This window comes from Mytilus edulis, chromosome 10 (genome assembly GCF_963676685.1).
Source record: "Mytilus edulis chromosome 10, xbMytEdul2.2, whole genome shotgun sequence".
Lineage (NCBI taxonomy): Eukaryota > Metazoa > Mollusca > Bivalvia > Mytilida > Mytilidae > Mytilus > Mytilus edulis.
The window spans coordinates 20,035,456-20,057,812 of NC_092353.1; the positions used below are offsets into that span (position 1 = coordinate 20,035,456).

The 22,357-nt window shown below is 30.9% G+C and overlaps 2 protein-coding genes across 11 annotated transcripts in view; one reads left to right on the top strand and one right to left on the bottom strand.

The window, feature by feature from the left end:
* LOC139490581 (protein still life, isoform SIF type 1-like) overlaps positions 1 to 22,357 on the bottom strand; it is a 127,967-nt gene that overhangs the window by 93,098 nt on the left and 12,512 nt on the right. For 4 of the 10 annotated variants that reach the window (XM_071277450.1, XM_071277445.1, XM_071277443.1 and 1 more), the window contains exon 5: positions 223 to 323. The gene's annotated coding sequence lies outside the window, so the exon portion shown is untranslated. Of the gene's footprint in view, positions 1 to 222; positions 324 to 5,804; positions 5,901 to 15,936; positions 16,064 to 16,488; positions 16,597 to 22,357 lie in introns of those variants that run through there. The other 6 variants (XM_071277452.1, XM_071277442.1, XM_071277446.1 and 3 more) reach the window with 4 other exon arrangements.
* On the top strand, positions 20,204 to 21,448 carry LOC139492627 (uncharacterized protein PF3D7_1120000-like). The gene has a single exon (XM_071280779.1). It carries the CDS (start codon positions 20,204 to 20,206, stop codon positions 21,446 to 21,448), a length of 1,245 nt encoding a protein of 414 aa, XP_071136880.1.

Here is a 22,357-nt window from a genome sequence, read left to right on the forward strand (position 1 = left end):
GAAGGCTGTATGGTGACCTATAACTCTGAAGTCCTAGTAATATTGATGCTGTTAGATAAGTCTCATTGGCAAATCTCACATTTTTATAACCTTCGGAGCAGGTAAGCTAAAAAAAAGTAACTGAAATATCAGTGAAAATATATATGTACCATAAAAATACCTATGCTTTCTCATAACATTTTTTTTTAAATTAACAGGATGCATGGTTGTATGTGTACTCACCTGTTATCTTGTTATGTACTTTAGAGACAAGTTACTTCCCAATCAATATCTACATTACATCAAGCTTCCGAAGTTCAGATGTGATTGACACAAACAGAAAACTGAAAACAATAAAGAGATTTTTTTAGAATAAAGAGCTTGTTTATTACTAAGTTGTTGCCTCTTAATTTAGATGCTCTTATATAAATAACATGGAAATGACTTTTGAATGGATGCTTTGAGGTTTGGTAACATTTTTACTTTAATGAGAAACAAGTTCAGTTTTAATACAGTAGTTGATGATGCCAAACTGTTTTCACATAAAACATTGACACATAATAATGGTAGTCTTTGTTCTGCTTGCCTTTATACCTATTAATGTGTCTGATTGTATACTGATTTCTAAGACTGCAGGTCATCAATGAAGAACAAACTTCTACTTGCCTTTATACCTATTAATGTGTCTGATTGTCTACTGATTTCTAAGACTGCAGGTCATCAATGAAGAACAAACTTCTACTTGTCTTTATACCTTTAAATGTGTCTGGTTGCCTTCTGTCTGTGATTTTCTAAAACTACAGGACTCATTAATGCAAGAACAAACTTTTCCTTGTTTCTACATTTATAACTACAGTTGAACCTGTATATAAAGGACACCTAGAAAAATAAAAGAAGAATGTGTCTGAGGACAGGAATGTCCTGCTCAAACTTTGCAACTTTCTAAGTTGAAAAGGTGTAAAACTCTATAACAGTAAATGACTCACTACCAAATGAAAACTCTGTCTGAGTGCTGTGGTTCTTAGAATTGTGTTTAAGAGCCACATAGAATTTGGATGAGACAGACTTAAGTTAGAATGGAGAAATTAAAAATTTGCAATTTATAAAGAGCATAACTTTAGAATGACTCACTGCTCAATAAAAGCAAGTTTTTGTTCTAAGCATTGTGTATGAGTTTCATAAAATTCAGGTGAGGAAAACTAGAGTTAGTATAAAGAAAAAAATTTGTAATACATTATTCCAAGTTTTAAAGGGGCTAATTCTAGAACCATTCACTGCCCAAATTCACTCTCTGCCTGTAAGTATTGGATCCTAGGATTGTGCATGACTTTCATAACATTTGGATCAATTCAACTTAAATTAGAGTGTGGTAAGTAAAATGGGACAGATGTTCAAGGGTAACACTAAATGCCTCTATTGCTTACAGGGGCATAATTACATTCTAGGAAAATAACCTGTAAATTTAGGTTTAAAATGCATAGTATTACTAGTTTACTACAGCAGTAAGAACAGATCTTGACCTGACAATATAGGTTTCTCTTTCATAGAGATGACCATTATAGCAGGTTTGACTGTTTTTCTCCATATTTCAGGAAATATTGCAAATGTATGAACTTTATAAAAATAAGGAGATGTGGTAATGATTGCCAATTATTCAACTACCTACCAAAATTCAAATGAAGTGGATATAAGCAATCATAGGCAACCATATAGCCTTCAACAATGAAAACAAGAGGCTCTCAAGAGCCTGAATCGCTCACCTTAATTTTTTTGGTTAAATCTCTCATCAATGATTATTTTGGCTTTTCAATTTATTTAAATGTTCTTTGAATCGTCCTATTTTCTTCAAAAGCAAAAAAAAATCATTTTCTCCTATGTTCTATTTTAGCCATAGGAGCTATATTTCTGACATACAAGGAAATGAAATATAAAATTTATACTAGATACTCTGAAACTCATTTAGCCTAAGTTTGGCTGAAATTGATACAGCAGTTTCAAAGGAGAAGATTTTTTAAAGTAAGTCAACATGATGAACAAATTGTGAAAAAAGTCTTTAAAGGGCAAATGACTCCTCAATTGACAATTTTGGTCAAACTGACTTATTTGTAGATCTTACTTTGCTTAACATTTTTGCTATTAACAGTTTATCTGTATCTATAATAATATTCAAGATAATAACCAAAAACTGCAAAATTTCTTTAAAATCATCAATTCAGGGGGATTATACCTGAAAAACCAGTTACCCAATTCGGCTGAAAATTTCAGGACAGGTAGACCTTGACCTAATAAATACTTTAACTTCTTGTCTTATTTGCTCTAAATGCTGGAGTTTTTGAGATATAAGCCAAAAACTGCATTTTACCCTGTGTTCTATTTTTAGCCATGACGGCCATGTTTTTTGATGAAATAAAAAATACAAACTTTATTTTATACACCCTACTGATCATTCAGTTGAAGTTTGGTTGAATTTGGTTTAGTAGTTTTAGAGGAGAAGATTTTTTAAAGTTAGCAAATATGATGAACAAATTGTGAAAAATTGTCATTAAAGGACAATAACCCCTTAAGGGGTCAATTGACAATTTTGGTCATATTAACTTATTTGTAGATCTTACTTTGCTGATCATTTTTGCTGTTTACAGTTTATCTTTATCTATAATAATATTCAATATAATGACTAAAAACTGCAAAATTTCCTTAAAATTACCAATTAAGTGGCAGCAACCCAACAATGGTTTGTTTGATTCATCTGAAAATTTCAGGGCTGATAGATCTTGACCTAATGAACATTTTTACCCCATGTCAGATTTGCTCTAAATGCTTTCGTTTTTGAGATATAAGCCAAAAACTGCATTTGACCCCTATGTTCTATTTTAAGTAACGGCGGCCATGTTTTTTGACGGATCAAAAATCGAAGCACACACTTTGTGCAGGATAATCTAAGGAACAATCATGCTAAGTTTCATTCAAATCCATTTAGTAGTTTCAGAGGAGAAGATGTTTGAAAAATTGTTAACGACGACGACGACGACGACGGACGCCAAGTGATGAGAAAAGCTCACATGGCCTTTTACTAAAATTTAGGCCAGGTGAGCTAAAAACCAATACAGTATAATTAGCTATAAAATGCCCTCAGGCCTAAAATAAAATATTGTTTGTTTCCCCATTACCAACTGACCCTGCAAAAATGGTGCTACTCATAAAATTTTATTGTCATAACTATTAGTCAAATATTATTTTATTCATTTTTGATTTCCAGGATTGCAGGATCGTCCTATAATGTTCAAGCTTTTTGGAAAAAATAAAACTATTTCCCTACCTACCTACCCACACCTGGCTTGGCAGGGTCAGGATTGGGGAAACAAACAATATATTAATTTAGGCCCGACATTGTACATTATAATTGGCATATCTATATGTCAGAGAAGTAATTCAAATAATATTCCATTTTAAGCTATATATCTATTTTGTGTAAGCATTGCATGTAAGATACTATTGACCTTTTGATATATATATAAAATGGAAAGTGGGAATATTTTCAAGGCTCAAAAACAGATTCTTTGTTTCAAGATTAAATATTACAAATTTGCCTGCAGACTCTGTGGAATAAAGCTGGTATTGACATCATGTCATTTTGTAGTTAAAAAGAGTAAACTCAATCTTGTACTCTCTGTAAAGAATCATTTACCATTTACACATTAGTCAAAAATGTTCCAACTAATTCATTATTTTGTTGATGTTTTGATAAGAGTATGATTTATAAAGAATTGTATTTGAGGCCAGTTTCTTGATTATGAATTGAATACATGTGCAAGTACAGAGACTTGAAAGTAAATTATTCTCAAGAAATTAAACAATAAACTAAAGATTATAATAATTAAGAATACACATTAATAGTTATAGCATAAGATGTTTTGACATAAGTTTTGAATTTTTTACAATTTATTATAACAAAAAACTCAAAATAACCAAATATAAGTTTTTATAATATATGATACAGATACCAGAAATTAGTATTGCCAAACATTTGTTCTTGATGGTCTGACATATTTGTATTTGTGTTGGTTACTTAAAAACATAAACCAATTAACACCTACAAAATATTAAGCTTGATGAAAAAATGGCAATTATGACATTTTTCCTCAATTGTTTACAAGAAAATTTTATCTAAAGAAAATTCTTTGAAATTACACCAAAACTTATAACAAACATACCATTCTCTAAAGTTCATTGCCATAAAACCTTATTTAATACTTCCAATTACATAATATGAGAATAATCTACCTAATTTACTGTAAAAAAGACAACAAGAGTTTTCTAGTTTGATAAGGTCTCCATGGATTTCTTAAAAAACTTTCTTCTCCTTAATATGTCTGCAAGATTCACTGTCTAATATTGAAAATGTCACGGTACCTATTATAAGTTCAGGTGGTACTAAGTTTATTGCATCTTATTCTCGACATTCATATGTAGAACTCTGTTTCAGAACTATAATGCAGCATAATAATAATTAATGGTAATATTAAGGTAATTTGATTTTTTTTTCAAATATACAAGGGCTTTAAGGACAGAACTTACTATTGGTTTAAAAAGTTATAATATAAAAATGTCTTAGCATAATCGAAGAGATATCACACAACATGCATTTATTTGAAAAATCAGGGTATTAATTTGTTTTCCTTATTATAAACAGGTTTCACGAACAACTTTCATTAAAATAAGGTTGTCATTTTACTATTGTAATATCGATATGAATGTTTGACTTATGTATCATCCTGAACATTAATGAAATATTTGTCTTTGAATGTTTAGTAAACAACAATTGATTGATTGGTGTTTAACACCACTCTCAGTGCTATTGTGCTATTCCATGGCAGTCAGCTTTTATTGGCGGAGGAAGCTGGAGTGTCTGTTGAAAACCACTGACCTTGGGTAAGAAAACTGACAATCCTAAGTCAAATAAGATAGAACAGTGCACCTACGTCAGTGTTGATAGACTACTGATACATACAACTACTTTGAACATAAATTTATTTCACCCTCAATAAGAAGTGCAAAAAAATGAAATTGCTTTTTATCTAATTGTTAAAATCCATAGTTATTTCAATTAAGGGCATTATAAATTGTTTATTTACTGTCTGAGAATAAATGTTTTCTGAAGCCTTCTCTGAAGAAAATTCAGATAGCTTCGATAAAAAAAATCCCCTAACAAAAAACTTAAATACAAGTATGTAAGCAGCATGTACTGTGAGAATAATAATGGCTAATCTCTATCAATACTTGTTGGTAAGACTTGATTCAAATTATATTTTTGATAAAAAAAAATTATCTATGTATTCCCAATAGAATATGACATCAAAGGACATTTTTTTTTCAAGAAAACATTGAGACTGTGAAATGATGGGTTTCATAGTGACATTTCTCTACATCAGAAGTACTGCCACAAATCCAACAAAATAGCGTAAAATTTCAATGATTATTCAAGAGACTCATCTAATTCTATCTATGCTAGCTACAAATCTTTATACAATCTATCAACAAAACAGTTAAATGTTCATGTCAGAAAATATTAACAAACTGATCAATTTGTATTGCAATCTAATAAAACAGGAATCAACATCAGATTGATAGCATTGACGTACTTGGTAAGTTTTATAGACATTTACTGATTCCCATTGTATCCTCAATATACTCATTATAGCTTTGGAAAACTGGTGAACAACATGAGAATTGATAGCATTTCCCCCCTATACTCAAGGGAAAAAAATAGGAAAGAAAAAAAATACAATATACCATATTTTTCTTACAAAGGAAACCTGAACACATACTTTTTTAAGAGTACCAAGATGTCATTGATCTACTGGTCAATTCGTTAAATCCCATCCACTTGTCCCTCAGGGAAGATTTTAATCAAATTGGTTGCCCTGAAAATGTTAAACAAACAGTTTCTTAAATCTTCCCACTCCATAGAAACTTTAACCTGGAATGATTCTATGCTTAACATTTTAAAACAAAAATCTATGCTTTCTGAAAGTTAGAACAGTTGCAGAGTTTCATATATTTAGGTTCTCTCATAAATGTTGGCAAAGTGATGTTAGTTTGGACTGAACATTTCTGTGTACAAGGAGTGGCATTAAATGAACAATTAGCGTATTATATCATACAGCACAGATTGAAAGTTTTGACATAGTGCTAATTAAGCTCTCAATTGTAAAATCTTTGCTTTATTGATGAAAACATTGAAATTCATTGACAAAACTTTGAAAAATGTTTGAACATAATGTGGATTCAATATTGGTGGGGTACTAATTTTTGCGGATTACATGCAAATGATATCGTTTGACAAACGATCAATTTTAGATAGCCTTGGGAGTTTGAACTCTGCTAAAAACACTTAATTAAGCATTCTGAAAATATATTTTTTTCCTCCATAAACAAGAAAATGTTCCCCAGCAATAATTATTGAAACTTCTGTAGATAACCAACCTAGGTTTAAATCAAATATTTTTAAATTGAGACTTGATCTTTTCACATTAGAATACAATGTCAACCTAAACCAACTTTATTATTGTTTAAATTCGGAACTAAATTTTGTACATTCTAATAGATGAAAATTTCTAATCACATTTCTGAATCCAGCAAAAATTATATCTTTATGTGATTACCCTGTAAATGTCAAAGCTTTAGATCAGTATTATCTTTTATTTTCTCCATTTTCAACTGATTTTCACAAATTGTGACTTCATTTTGTCTTCAATTATTCTTAACCTCCCAATCCCATATCTGCACGGAAATTTTTTTTCAATTTAATTTTAGATTCTAGTCGATGTATTTGATGTACAACAATTTACTTGCATCATATATACAACCAAGGTTTCAAATATGCATTCACTCAGGATCATCAAAATCCTTTTTCATTAGTGATTTTACTTTGTGTGTCTGTGTTTTAACAGCAAGCTATCCCTAAATCTTCTTTCTATAGGCATTTATTCAATATTTCTGCCAAAATTTATCATAAAAATGTCAATCGCTTTTATTAATCACATGCTCCTTAAAAATATGGAATCAATATCAGAGAATTGATGAGTAAAACTGACTAGGTCAATGAAGTATACTTTCAGGAGTACTCTCAGCATAGGACAAACGTGTTTTACAAGTCATCGGCAAAGACCTGATAACAAAGTTGGCAGCAATTAAATAGTCCAAAAGACTCTTTTATGAAATTTATTTCAATTAATAAGAACTCACATTTTGATATCACCTTCATCTGTATGTAGATATTCCTAAAATCGCAGTGAAAAACCTCACATTTTTGTCCATTCTTCAAATTCATAATGCTGATTTTACAGTACTATTAATATTTTACTTTTACTTTTTTATCATTGCATATTTTTTTCATAAACATATGATTTTGAGAGATATATTGTCTTGTCTGTCAAACGAACTCATTAATGTTACTTCTATTTCAATAAACATATCGCAACTTGTTCTACAATCTTACTATAAGTATTCCAATTCTAAAGGAGTAGGTCCGGTAAGGACCGATTTTGGCCTCAAATTTCAAGTTCATATGACGAAAGATTTTGACCACTTTTTAAACACTTAAGTGTCTATTTCATTTGAATCAATTAGTGTATGTGAAAGATTTTAACTGATTTAGTCATTAAACTCGATCTGATTCAAGCACAAAAATCAAAAATCTACCAAATATGCCGAAAAATGTCACTTTTCTGATGTTTTTTGTCAAAAATGAAAGTGGCCACATCCGTGTTCATCCTTAACCTTTATATATGTTATGTCTTATCATAAAATACAACTTACATTTCAATATTAAGGATGAACACGAATGCGGCCACTTTCGTTTAACCTGAAAACCGTCTAAATTTTAACTAAAATGATGGAATTGTGAAGATTTCAGTAATTTAGCACGACTTAACCCTTTCGCCGATGAGTCCCGGTTTACCGGGATTCACGCTTCAGACAGCTGACGATGAGTCCTGTTTTACCGGGATCGGAATACCTCTTTTATGTTTCCCGCTTAAAACAGTGCAAACATGAGTTATCTTTCTTTGATGGAATACCCGGATGAAAGTGTAAACATGACGCTTCCGTTTGTTGAAAACCGTGTCAAAATCAGAGGAAATTTACGGAATTTACGAGAATTTGAAATGAGGGAACATTTTTTTTGAAAGAATATGGAAGAATTGAAGCCAAACTAGTATACTTTTTTGACATAAAATGTCGTTTTAAGTACAAAACACTTGGAATGGACATCGTTCAGTGTGAGGAATTTGTACAGCCTCATAAAAAATTTCAAAATTTTGCCGTTTTGGGTTAAAAAATTACAATTTGGGGTCAAAGAGCAGAATTTTGAGAATTTCACCTAGAAAATGACGAAAATTTGAAAATTTGAATATTTTAAGAAGAAAAAATTATTAAAACATGAATAAAACTGTGAACATGGTGTTAGTGAATGAAATAAATACACAAATAACTACAAACAAGTTTTTATTGACATTTATTATGAAGATCTCCCACTTATAGTAATAGTAGCCAGGGAAGCCATCGTCTCAGAGTAGCTTCTGTCTGGGCAGCAATCGGTGAAAGGGTTAATGGTGCTAGTACCCGATATATGTGCATTGTATTGTCAAAAACAGCCCATATTTATGTAGCAGAAGCATTCTACTGTCTAATAAATAACTAAAAGTTTACATTTTAACAATTTTGTAAAACTGCTATATTTTGGGGCCAAAAAGAGGTCTTACCGGACCTACTTCTTTGATAATTTCAACACTTGGATTTAAATCATAGAAACAGCATATTTGTTGTTTTAACTATATTCTTTGTATACTGGTGGATTATAAGGACCTTCCTGTTGAAGAGAGTCAATTATTCTGGGCCCATCTCATATTACCAACACCATAGTTACATAATAACGTCAAATATGGTTCAAATATTAGTCCAAAATGGAATCAACAACCAACCTCTGCAATAGTATCAACATATGACTTCAATGTCACCTGACCTAAGTGTTAATTAGATGGGGGAGAAAGTCAAAACAGATACATGTGGTCAAATATATCCATTTGGAAAAACATGGCAGATGCAGAAAATGTGTACATGATATGACATTTTCAACTTCAAAGCTGAAACAACTACTATCAACATTATTTAGTGATGGATAACAGTTGAAACTATGCATCATGCATTTGAGTTATATAACTGAAGACCACCTGTGATATGGAACTTGACTTCAGACAGGCACATTAAAACTTGTTTTAATAAGATTAATGGTGTATCAAAATTAGGTATTTCAATTAAACCAGATACCTAATGAAAACTATGATCAAGAGGCTCCCAAAATCCTTAATCCTTGACATCTGTTCAAAATATACCTTTTTGATTTTGATTTTTACTTGTACTGCCATCAGTCATGAGTGCTTATTTTTAAATCTTATTTATAGATATTTTTGCAGATCTTGTAATGCAGATCTTTTTTACTGTTTACAGTTTGTATCTAAGTACGGTTTCCAAGCTGACATGCTTTTCCAGAATCTCTCTCAATTATGGGTTCTGAAAAAAAGCTTAATTCTTCACTCAAGGGCAATGACTCCTATTAGGGGGGGGGAGCAAGGGCAATGACTCCTATTAGGGGGGGGGAGCAAGGGCAATTGACAATTTGAACATCATCAATTTACCTAAACATTTTATTTCGATAAACATTTTTTACTATCTAAAGTTTCTCTTTAATGGATTCTGCTAAAATAAGTAAGTCATCTTTAATTTCAAGGGCAATAACCCCCATAATGGTTCAAATCATGATTTTGCCATGCTAGCTTATTTGTTATCTTATTCTGTTGAACATTTCAACATTTCATCATATCTCTACCTATCATAGGTAAAAAGAAAAAAATTTATTTCAAGGGTGATAACTCTTATAATAGGTCAATTGATGATTTTCTCCATGCTGATTAAATTGTACAACTTCTTAATGTGTTGATTAATGCTGATTATGAATCCAAAAAGAGCTTGACATTGGAATAGGTCAACATACCATAAAAAAGAATTCAATAGAATAATTTTGTGACAGTACATTACATCTTTAACAAGGGTATGATTATAATCTGTACATTACATCTTTTAACAAGGGTATAATTATAATCTGTATCACCAGCTTTGATGTAGAAGACACAGACAAATTCTACCATAAATATGTCCACAGAAGTTTGTTATTTTCAAACCATTTTTAAAAGATTTGACATGATAAAAGAGATATTTTCCTCAATAAGCTGAGTATTCCAAATACACTCTTAAGTGTTTAAGATGGTAGTTTTATAGATATCTGAGTCTTGGTAAGACATATCCAATGTCTAAAGAACAAAAGAAAAAAAAATGACTATAAATCATCAATTCCTTTCTTCAAGAATGACTTTTATATCAAAGTAGAGAATTACTAAATATGCAAGTTAAAATAAAAAGATAATTTACAATCAAAACAAATAAAAATGTAACCATACACCTTACAGACTTCTTTACAGGTTCATATTCAACAGGTTTTAGTCATTTTTTTCTATTTTGGTTCTTTACTACATGAGGAAGTCATAAAGAATTTACAATCCCCATAACATTAACTCATGTGTAAACTAAGCTTCAGATTCATCAACACAAATAGAACTTTGTAGCTAGCAACTTCTAAATTTTAGGTTGAATCAGACATTAAGAAATTTATATACATATATACTTTAAAACAACTAATTATCGCGTGTAGAAAAATAAAGCGAATATAAATCATCGCCAATATGTAAAACTTTGATCATTCCTTATTAAACTACATCAAGTCAATCAGAAAATCGCAAAATTAAATAGCCGTGAAACGGTCTAGGAAGGGTAAAATACGAAATAAAGTAATCTACATTAAAAATGACACTATCTGGTCTAGTTTTAACCAATGTGTAATTTTTTTTTAAGTTTTAGGCCTGAATAAAATACACATTTATGGTGTATAATAAAGACCTCAGTCTGAGAAGTAAAATAATAGATTTCATTACATTAATGACACATATTCTGGTGGCAGGAGAGAAAAAAATATCAATTGTTAACTATATCATTGCCAATACCTTAAGGAAAAAAATGATGGATTAGTTGTTATAGACTCAGTTTAGAGGAACAATCAATGTTACATAATATTCGGCTTTTTTTTTTTTTTTTTTAGGCATATATATATATTACCCATGAAACTTAATCTATAGGAAATTCTACCAGAAAATGTTTATGATAATGGCCAGGATTCAAACTCATGTTACTGAGATATTGTGGCACCAAAACACCTTGCACTGTGCCTGACTTAAATATATATATATGTATAATCTTATGTATAATCTTATGAATTGTCAAAAAATTGTATGGTTAGTTTCCTTTTAATATTTAATTTTTTTTTTACAGCAACACTTTTTTTCCAAACATTGAATTATCTGACCATTTACTGACTTCAATTAATAGAAAGCTTAAATGATGTGAAAAAAGATGGAACAATCTGTCTAATTCTGGGGGGAAATTAGACCAGCCATTGTATTGATTACTTCACCTTTGAGAGAAAAATACTTTTAATGGTCTCACATCTACAAATAAAGTTGTCACAAAATAAAATGGATGGACAGCGTACATCCCAGACATGAGGTTCTAATCACCGCTCTGGTCAATAATAATGGACATACTACAGGCATTGATCAGATTCCATGGTCAACAATATATATTTTCACTGATGGGATTTAATTTGGCTGGTAAAATAATAAATTTTCACACATAAGATCATTTGTTAGATGTCTTATTGGCATAAAACAGACTGTTAGGTGACAGCAATGAACTTCTTTGTCAGAAACATTATCACTGGGAAATAGGATAAGTGGAAAAATGGCCTACTTAAATATCAGTCAGTCTTCAAGGGGATATTCATTTTCCTTGCTGTAATACTCTTGTTTGAAATATTTAACAGAGGACAAATTGTCAGAACACTACACCTATTTTTTTTTTACATTGATTTCAATATAAGGCCAATTAAAATTAATTGATAGATTTTCATCCCAGCCTGCCCCTCAGAAATTGTCCCGCCCCGATTTTTTATGTTTTCCGGATTTTGATCAATTCCGTCACTGGCAACCATCGATAATATCGTTTCATTCAAAACTTCAAGTTTCAAATTTTGGTTTTCGTATTTCAAGTTATCAAAACAAAATGAATAAGTAAACATATTCTTAAGTGCTCTATGATGACAACATCATCTACCGAGAATAGAGATTGATTACACAAAAGGGCATGAACCATAAATTTGGGATTACAATAATACGCTGTGTCCAAGAAACGCAAATCGCCAAAAACTTTTTTTTTTAATTATGCAATTATGACTTTGTGTCAGGAAATATCTGTGAACGATATTCAAACACAAGAACCGTGGAACACATTGGTACAAAAATGACTGGATTATAGAAATTGACACTAGCACGAACTTGTTAGATATATGACCGTATTCAGTTCAAAAAGTTGACAAACATACACATTTTATTATAGCATTTTAACCCATTTAAGCTCTTAGATTTACCCATAGCTGTCGTTTTTTGTTGACAAACAACAAACACCCTCTGCTATAATACCCCCAATAGAGTCATTAACAAACTTCTATTTTGTCAATAAAAAAAGAAGATGTGGTATGATTGCCCGAATGACACAACTCTCAAAAAGAGACCAAAATGACACAGAAATTAACAACTATAGGTCACAGTACAGCCTTGTAATTATATTTGCACCTTGCATAAGTTAATAACGCACCAACCCTTTTATTTTCAACACTGTTTTTGAGTTTACATTTTATTCTGTACTCATAACACTTGTGTTGCATACAAATGCATTTGCTTCATTTTATGGGGACTACAAACCATCACTGAGAAATTAAAATAAATTTGGTGAAGGTACATGTAGCCCAACTGCTGTTTTTTTAATATACACCGGTAAAATAGGTTCTAAAGGGCAATTGCATGAAGAACCGTGGTTGCCAATCAGAGATATATTTATTTTAAAATTAGAAAAATTATGTACGATTCCTTATACATGTATATACATGACATAAGCTTATTATTGCACTTGCAGATATGAAGAACACGTCACAAGAGGGTTTCAAATGAAATAAAATTTAGAAAATAAAATCCTCCCACCCACCCCATTTTTTTGAAAAAGTTGGATGAAAATCTTCTAATTATCTTTAGTTGGCCTAATGAGCATTAGTATTATGTTTCTGATGTTAAAAAAAATTTAGGTTTATATCAATTCACATTTGTGAGGATTAAATTATTCTTATGTAATCTTGAACTTCATGCTTAGAAAATAATTCATTAATGAGGGTAGTTTCTTTATTTTCTTATTTATACTTAGATAAATAAATGTTAATGCAACTACCATACCAAATATCAATGAACTATAACCAATAATTATTCTGCACAGGTAGTCATTAAACTTAAAAAAACATCTGTTAATGACTATGCCATCACCATAATGTAAAAGTTACATATCTATATATTTATATATATAATATACAACTCGTCTAAACATCAACCCAACAATGTTAGATATGTAAATTTGCTTTCACAAATTTTTTGTTCTTCCCTTTCTAACTCATGCTACTGATATATCGTGACACCAAATCGCCTGCACTGTATCCGGCGCACTAGACCATGGAGACATCAACCTTAAGACATAGGCTTCATCTACACATACAAATCAATTTATAAAAAAAAAAATGTCTTTGGTCTTTATTCTATTAGAAAGAATTTACATATGTGGTCTGTTCTACAGCTTCATATTGCTCTCAAAAGACTGAATTCTTAATATTTACACTGATATTCAAAGGAAACTCCTTTATTTTGACTGGTTAATCTGAATTAAATTAATCTTATTCTTAGGCCAACTTCTTATTGTTCATTATCAGGTTTCAGAATTTGAACAATTCTTATCTTTTTAATCTTGTCTTAATAATGCATCTATAACCTTATAATGTAGTTGTCACTACTTGAAAGGAAATATTTTTAAAATCATGTTTTATTTGAGAAGATCCATACCCGTAGCCAGGTAAAATCAAATAAGCACTGTTAAAGTCAACGTTTTGTTCAAATTGTGACTGTTAAAGTTGAGTTCATGAGTCCAACGAACCCCTCCTTGGAAATTTCTGGCTACGGGCCTGAGATCTTATTTCATACTTGTTTTAAGCATGGACGAACGTCCTTATTTCTGCAAAAAAAAGCTCTTAAACACTGCAACAATACCCACACATTGTACGACAAACATATAGTTTAGACTCCTGTTATAGTTACTACTATTCATGTCTCTTTTACAGTCTACAATAAGCATTAACAACTTTGACCCACATGCAGTTTCAAATAAGAGGATTAAAATGTAAAAAGTTGATTGCCCTAAATACTCAGCAGCAACTCCATATTTTATAAAGCCTTCTTTTAATGAATATAAATTTTGTTCATTTTTTCCCCTCATCTTGTCTCCAGACAATGCCAGAGCAAAACAGCATGCTAGAAATTGACAAAATGTTTAAAGAGTTTTAACAGTACTGCAGCTGGCTTAATATCAATATAAGCTGGATGCTGACAGGAGTTAATAAAGCAAAAATTGTGCATGAAAAATCAAAATAACAAATAACCAAAGCAATAGGACAATACAAACAATACATGAGACAACAAACCCTAACATTGTCATTGACAAACTGTGACACATGCTATAAAACATTGACATAACAGTAGCTAAAGCTTGAACTTTGGGTAAAATTAACCCCCACAAAACAAAGGTAATATCAGCTACTCCCATAGGGTAAATATATCCTGCATTGGAGGGATATAAGGTGTTCTGGAAGATAAGACATATCATGCTTTGGAAGGATAACTAGTGTTCTTGATGAGTAAAAATACCATGTCTTTTGGGGGGAAATCAAGTGTTCTTAAAGGGTAGACATATCACGCTTTGAAAGGATATCATGTATTCTCTGGGGTAAACATATCCTGCTATGGAGGGATAGCAACAGTTCTGGAAGTTAAGACATATCTTACTTTAGACAGATATTAAGTGTTCTTGAATGGTAAACATATCCTGCGTTTTAGTGATATCAAGTGTTCTATAACTGGAAGTTAAGACACATCTTACTTTAGACAGATATCAAGTGTTCTTGAATGGTAAACATATCTTGCGTTTTAGGGATATCAAGAGTTTTATAACTAGAAGGTTGGACATATGTCAATTCTTCTAGAAGGTACATATAAATCACATGTTTATGATTAAACTTTGGAGAATGGCATGCATGTGTACTAGTTATTACATCAAAGATAGTCTATGGAAATGATGATACTATTTATATTTAATTTAATACACCTAGCTTTGACTACCATTACAGGATATCACAAACTTTCCTGTCAATTATGATTACACAAGAGGAAATGTCTGAGGGTACAGTGCAAAAAGTTGTTGTAGTTTGAAGTCAATAGGTCCAATGGTGCATAGTATCACAGAATCTCAAATATCACTAAGGTCTATACTGTCACTATGATTGTTTCTTTTTTATCTAAAATTTTAACACTCCCCAAAAATAAAAAATAAATCTTTTAAATAGATAAAATAATCTTTACAGGATTAGTCTAGATATTCCAATCATTAGGAAGACACCTATAGCTAGGTTTTTGGCAAAAAAGGAAAAGTGAAATTATACACTCTCAAGCCATCACCCATGTATAAAATAAATTTAAAAATGTTATGAAGTTGTTTCTTCCTTACAAATAAATTCTAAAATCAATGTCAACATATAGTTTTATAAGTATGAAGAAATGAATGAAGCCATTCATGAGTAATCTACAATAATCTTTGACTGATATTTAAAATAAATACAAATGCATTCTAAATACAAAATATACTTACAATATTTCATCTAACTTCTATTCAATTTACACAACAATTAGAGCCACAGCTGTATAGTTCTGACTTAAATCATATAACCTGATAAATTGTGCACTCACTCATATACACTGCCTAGGTTTCTATGACCAGTTTATTTATATTTTCCTGCTTGTATATTGTGATTTTATGCAAGTTTATTTATTCATGTCATAATTGCATAATTCTGGTAAACTGTCTGATATATGTATCAAGATTTAAAATTCTGGTAACAGTGTAGTAATTGTTACACAATGTCCTTACTTTTCCATGCAAAAACAGCTTAATATTGTGTTAAAATGATTTCATTGTCAGAATATTCCCTACAGACATTCTGTGTCTTAAAAATCTATACCAATTATACTGTAATTAACAATTAATTCAATCAAATATTATCAATACAAACAAATCATGTTAAGTCATTGTACAATCCTAGGGTATTACCCTTTGTACAAAATGTGTGCATATCTGGCACCTGCAACAACATGCAATACTATCAATCATCTTAACATTAAAATAATTAGCCATGTTACCCACCTGAAAAACTAAGATAATCCAATGTGTATTGCCTGTGTATTCCTAGAGAGTGATGTGTATTGGACTGACAGAGTTAAGTCTATGTAGCATCCCTGACTTAAGATGTATGGAAAATCAATTGCTGAGAGTAAACACAGGCAGACAATTCATGTTAATAATTACGTTGTCTGTAGGAGGTAGATTCTCTATCACATGACTGGCAGGGGAGGGGAGGAAATAAGAGAGGGGTCAGTCACATGACTGGCAAAAAAGGGGGGGGGGGATAAGAGAGGGGTCAGTCACTTGACTGGCAGGGGGAGGGGAGGTAAATCTTACTTTGCTGAACATTATTGCTTTTTACAGGTTATCTCTATCTATAATAATATTCAAGATAATAACCAAAAACAGTAAAATTTCCATAAAATTACCAATTCAGAGGCAGCACCCCACCAACGGGTCGTCCGATTCAGCTGAAAATCTTCGAGCAAAAACCCGTTAGATTTGCTCTAAATGCTTTGGTTTTTGAGTTATAAGCCAAAAACTGCATTTTACCCCTATGTTCTATTTTTAGCCATGGCGGCCATCTTGGTTGGTTGGCCAGGTCATCGGACACATTTTTTAAACTAGATACCCCAGAAAGATGGACAGTTGAACAGACTGACATAAGATTGAAAGATGGACAGATGAACAGACGGACATAAGATTGAAAGATGGACAGTTGAACAGACTGACATAAGATTGAAAGATGGACAGTTGAACAGACTGACATAAGATCCAAAGATGGACAGTGTGATTATTATTTAGGTTAATGAATATTTAAACATTCTGACTTTAGATTGTCAGGATTAATATTACAGATTATGAAAAAATTTTCCTTCTGATTTTTTTACAAAAAAGCTGATGCATTCTATACCAACTATGATTTTAACATCAAATAGTTTAAGGAGAATATCACACAACAGTGACTTTCAACCTTAATTTTACTTTTAACATCTAACCATATTGAAAATCACATTTGCCTTTTTCAATCTCTTGTAGGAATATTTCCTTTAAAACACACAGTATCATGTTCACTAGTGGTTCACAGGGTAACATCTTATATAAAATTAAACAAAAAAAACACTTACATTACATAATTCTAAAACATTTTTACAATTTTCATCAGCTTCAAAGATAATTTTATTGCTTTGATAACTAGGAAACATGAATTTATTGAACTGTGAAATGAAATAGCATCAGAATTCAATAGATTTTTTCGTCATTACTATATTTCCTAGAAATCTGTCGAGTCCCATTAACAAGGTATTATTCATTAGAATAACTACCCTGCAGATCTCTCTGACAGAACATATTTACATTAGATGGTGTAATCTTACACCAGAATTCATTTCCAATAGATCAGACATATCATTGTATTCTTTCTAAAGATATCAAGATATTAAACAATTATAGATAACTATGGACATGTTTTAATGAAAAATTATGGAAGAAAATCTGTTGCGATCTTCTATATAAATCAATTTTGCAGTCATGTATTACAAAATTTCAAAAGCTCTTAAACCCAAAATTTGAAAATTGTTTAATAATCTTCATAAAGCAATCAAAAAGCATTGTGCCTGACTGGATAAAATAATTTCTTAAAACACTATTTCTATAATAAAAGTACACCTAGTGCATGAACGACTATTGAAACTCCCATAGCCCCATTGATATATTGATTTGTTTTATTGTTTCAGACTTCTTAGCAAATGCACAAAAATTGTATGCACTAGATTCAAGAGTTTACTTGAGTCCTGGGTCATTTCTACCAGAATATCATATATACAATTAGCAATTGATATCTCTTCCAAGTGAAAAAGTTGAATGAAAATAAATCAAATTCTCTTTTTCATCTTTTATCCAGCAATTATAAAGATTTCCCCCCAAAATTGTTTGGTATTGAGATTGAGTTCCATTCCAGCACTCATTCGAATAATTCCTATTACATGTATTTGCAACATTTTAAGAAAAAACTTTCCTACAGTCAAATTACTAAAATTATCTTGCAAGTACAAAGTCAAAAGCATACCTTTTCAAATAAAAAATTGTCTCTCCATAAAAATGGAATGGGTCGCCTAAAAATAATTAAACATTCAAAATGCTTTCTTATTTTAGCAAATTATCATCGCTTGAAGAAGACACAATTTTTAAAACCAACACTTTTTCAACAAAACACACATAATTCCCCAAAGAACTTGACAAAATCAATTCAATCTACAAATGTAATCCAATAGATTTATTCCTGCTTCACACACAAAAAATAATTGGTATCTAGTCTTTTTTTAAATTTTTATCATAATTACCCAAACTGTGTTGTGACCATTTGGCATAAAAAAAATTGTCAGAAAATTTCAGTCATCAGTATCAATGGAAATGTAACAAAAAAGAATTAAACTTTAATGGTCTAAATGGTTAATCAATAAATTCAGACATGAGCTGGGTGAAGGCACAACTTTTCCTTTATCCAATACTCCATGCTGTAAAACAGATTTAAAGAGGCTCTTCATTAAAAATTTCATGAATAATTGACCTAATTTCTCTTAACAATAACTGAAGCAATTCTCAGTGTGGCAGCAGGATTTTTCTATACGAGGACCAAAAGACAAAATTACCAAAAAAATGATGTGTTTTAGCTGGGACTATTATACGATCTGTTAGTATAATTATCCCAGCTTATAGATCACTTTTAATTTTATACCTATTTACCTAAGTTAACCATCCCCAGGTCTAATATTATTCTTAGGATAATTTTTTTGGTATATTTGGTAATTTGAAGTCTATCCCTCCTTTCCTCCGAAGAACCATCTCAAAAACTGTCCAATGATTGCTAAGAGGGCAGTGGGTATAAATGTCCAGGACTACATGATATTTACATACCTGGAATACAACTATCTCATAATTACCAATAGAAGCAAAAAGGGTGTAGGGGTTGTACAGGATTTGTGATACAAGATGTATACCAGGTATAGAACTATCTCCGAAACATTCCTATAAATCATTAGGAAAGGGGGCAGGTGTTGTAAAAAAATTATAAAGCAATAGGCAGAGGGAGGGTGGTGTACTGTTGTACAAGTTTAATAGATCCAGACCTGGAATCAAACAAAATAAATTATGGATGTCTTTAGCACTGTCAAATAATTTAAATGATTTTTGCTAATACTTCTATTCAAGTTATTTTCCACTTAATAAAATCAGTCAACTTTAGAAATTTAGCTGACTTTTTTGAGACCATAAATCAATATATTGCTAAATGTACTTTTTTCTGACCTTTCAAATGTCAATTTATAAATATTTACACAGTATTTGTTAAATAATGAATTTCAATATAATTATTAAATTATTGGACATATGTCACCCTGCCTTTTAAAAGAAGTTGTAGGTTATTTAAATTATTTACAGTAATCAATAGAGAACCAGATCATCCTGTTACAATTCAATTTAATTCTGCATGTAATTATCTTCCATAAAAATGTCAACTGTGTTAGGATGCTCTCATCAAAACAATATAATCTGACAGATTTGTTTAGCTGCTACCAATGATCAATCAAAACATGTGTCTTTGAAGTGAAATATCAACAGAAAATATCCATAATTCAAAAAAGAAAAGGGAAATAACTCCTAAAATATTTATCCTTAGAAAAATCTTCTTGATCTATTTAATATTATAATTAGGGCTTAAAGTGGTGGCCATGTATTAATGTCCGAGACATTTCATGTGAAGTATAAACAATACCTGAAACCTGTTAAAGAACAAATCAAAGACCTGTCTTTAAGAATGATCAGACTATTTAGTGAACAAATCAAAAACCTGTCTTTAAGAATGGTCAGACTATTTAGTGAACAAATCAAAAACCTGTCTTTAAGAATGATCAGACTATTTAGTGAACAAATCAAAAACCTGTCTTTAAGAATGATCAGACTATTTAGTGAACAAATCAAAAACCTGTCTTTAAGAATGATCAGACTATTTAGTGAACAAATCAAAGACCTGTCTTTAAAAATGATCAGACTATTTAGTGAACAAATCAAAAACCTGTCTTTAAGAATGGTCAGACTATTTAGTGAACAAATCAAAAACCTGTCTTTAAGAATGATCAGACTATTTAGTGAACAAATCAAAAACCTGTCTTTAAGAATGATCAGACTATTTAGTGAACAAATCAAAAACCTGTCTTTAAGAATGGTCAGACTATTTAGTGAACAAATCAAAGACCTGTCTTTAAGAATGATCAGACTATTTAGTGAACAAATCAAAAACCTGTCTTTAAGAATGGTTAGACTATTTAGTGAACAAATCAAAAACCTGTCTTTAAGAATGATCAGACTATTTAGTGAACAAATCAAAAACCTGTCTTTAAAAATGATCAGACTATTTAGTGAACAAATCAAAGACCTGTCTTTAAGAATGATCAGACTATTTAGTGAACAAATCAAAGACCTGTCTTTAAGAATGATCAGACTATTTAGTGAACAAATCAAAAACCTGTCTTTAAGAATGATCAGACTATTTAGTGAACAAATCAAAAACCTGTCTTTAAGAATGATCAGACTATTTAGTGAACAAATCAAAGACCTGTCTTTAAGAATGGTCAGACTATTTAGTGAACAAATCAAAAACCTGTCTTTAAGAATGGTCAGACTATTTAGTGAACAAATCAAAAACCTGTCTTTAAGAATGATCAGACTATTTAGTGAACAAATCAAAAACCTGTCTTTAAGAATGATCAGACTATTTAGTGAACAAATCAAAAACCTGTCTTTAAGAATGATCAGACTATTTAGTGAACAAATCAAAGACCTGTCTTTAAGAATGATCAGACTATTTAGTGAACAAATCAAAAACCTGTCTTTAAGAATGATCAGACTATTTAGTGAACAAATCAAAAACCTGTCTTTAAGAATGGTTAGACTATTTAGTGAACAAATCAAAAACTGTCTTTAAGAATGATCAGACTATTTAGTGAACAAATCAAAGACCTGTCTTTAAGAATGATCAGACTATTTAGTGAACAAATCAAAGACCTGTCTTTAAGAATGATCAGACTATTCAGTGTCATGAAGTATTGCCAGTTTCCCAGTAGCAGTACTTCAGATTTTGAATGCTCCTTAAAGTGCCTTTCTTGTGAAAAATCAAATTCATCAAATTATGTAGTAGAATTTATGATTAGGTTGCAATTCCCTCAAGTAAAGTTGACCTAGACCGTTTTTTTTCCATTTTGTTCATGCATATGAAGTTTTTGCTTATTTTTTTAACTCTCATACATTTTCATTTTTTCATTTTAAAACTTATGGTCTTGTCAAACAATAAGGAAATGAATGCTGTTGTGAAGTTCCCAAGTATCTGGATGGAAAAAGAGAATATTGCTCCAACAAGAAATTATCATTTCAGAAAATGATGTATACAAACACTGCTAAAACAATATTCAAAACACATAATTTTCACATTGAGTAAAAACACCACAAAAGCTTCTAAATTGACAGTATTCAAGTTAAATGTCAAATTTGATTTCATGCCAGTTATCTCTGTTTCTTTAATAATACATAGGGTAGAGTCTGCACCAAAAACTTTTTCAACTACTAGTCCGAAGATCAATATTCTGTCATTTTTCTTATTGGGCCAATCAAAGTTTCGCAAAAACTTACTAGTCCTAATGAAATTTTACTAGTCTGGGGCATCGGACTAGTGGCTAACCGTGCTGACTGAGGGTATCTTTAAATATGTGGTTCCCAATGTTAGATGCACAGGTTTACCAAATTGTAGAAGATTGACATACTGTGAATTCAGAAATTATTGCAAGGTTTTTATTATGGCTAAAAATGCGACAGAGTTGTAAACGCAATAATTCAAACT

Bases quoted from the DNA above. Each gene is read 5' to 3' on its own strand.
- LOC139492627 (XM_071280779.1), top strand. From the start codon at position 20,204: ATGTCCGAGACATTTCATGTGAAGTATAAACAATACCTGAAACCTGTT.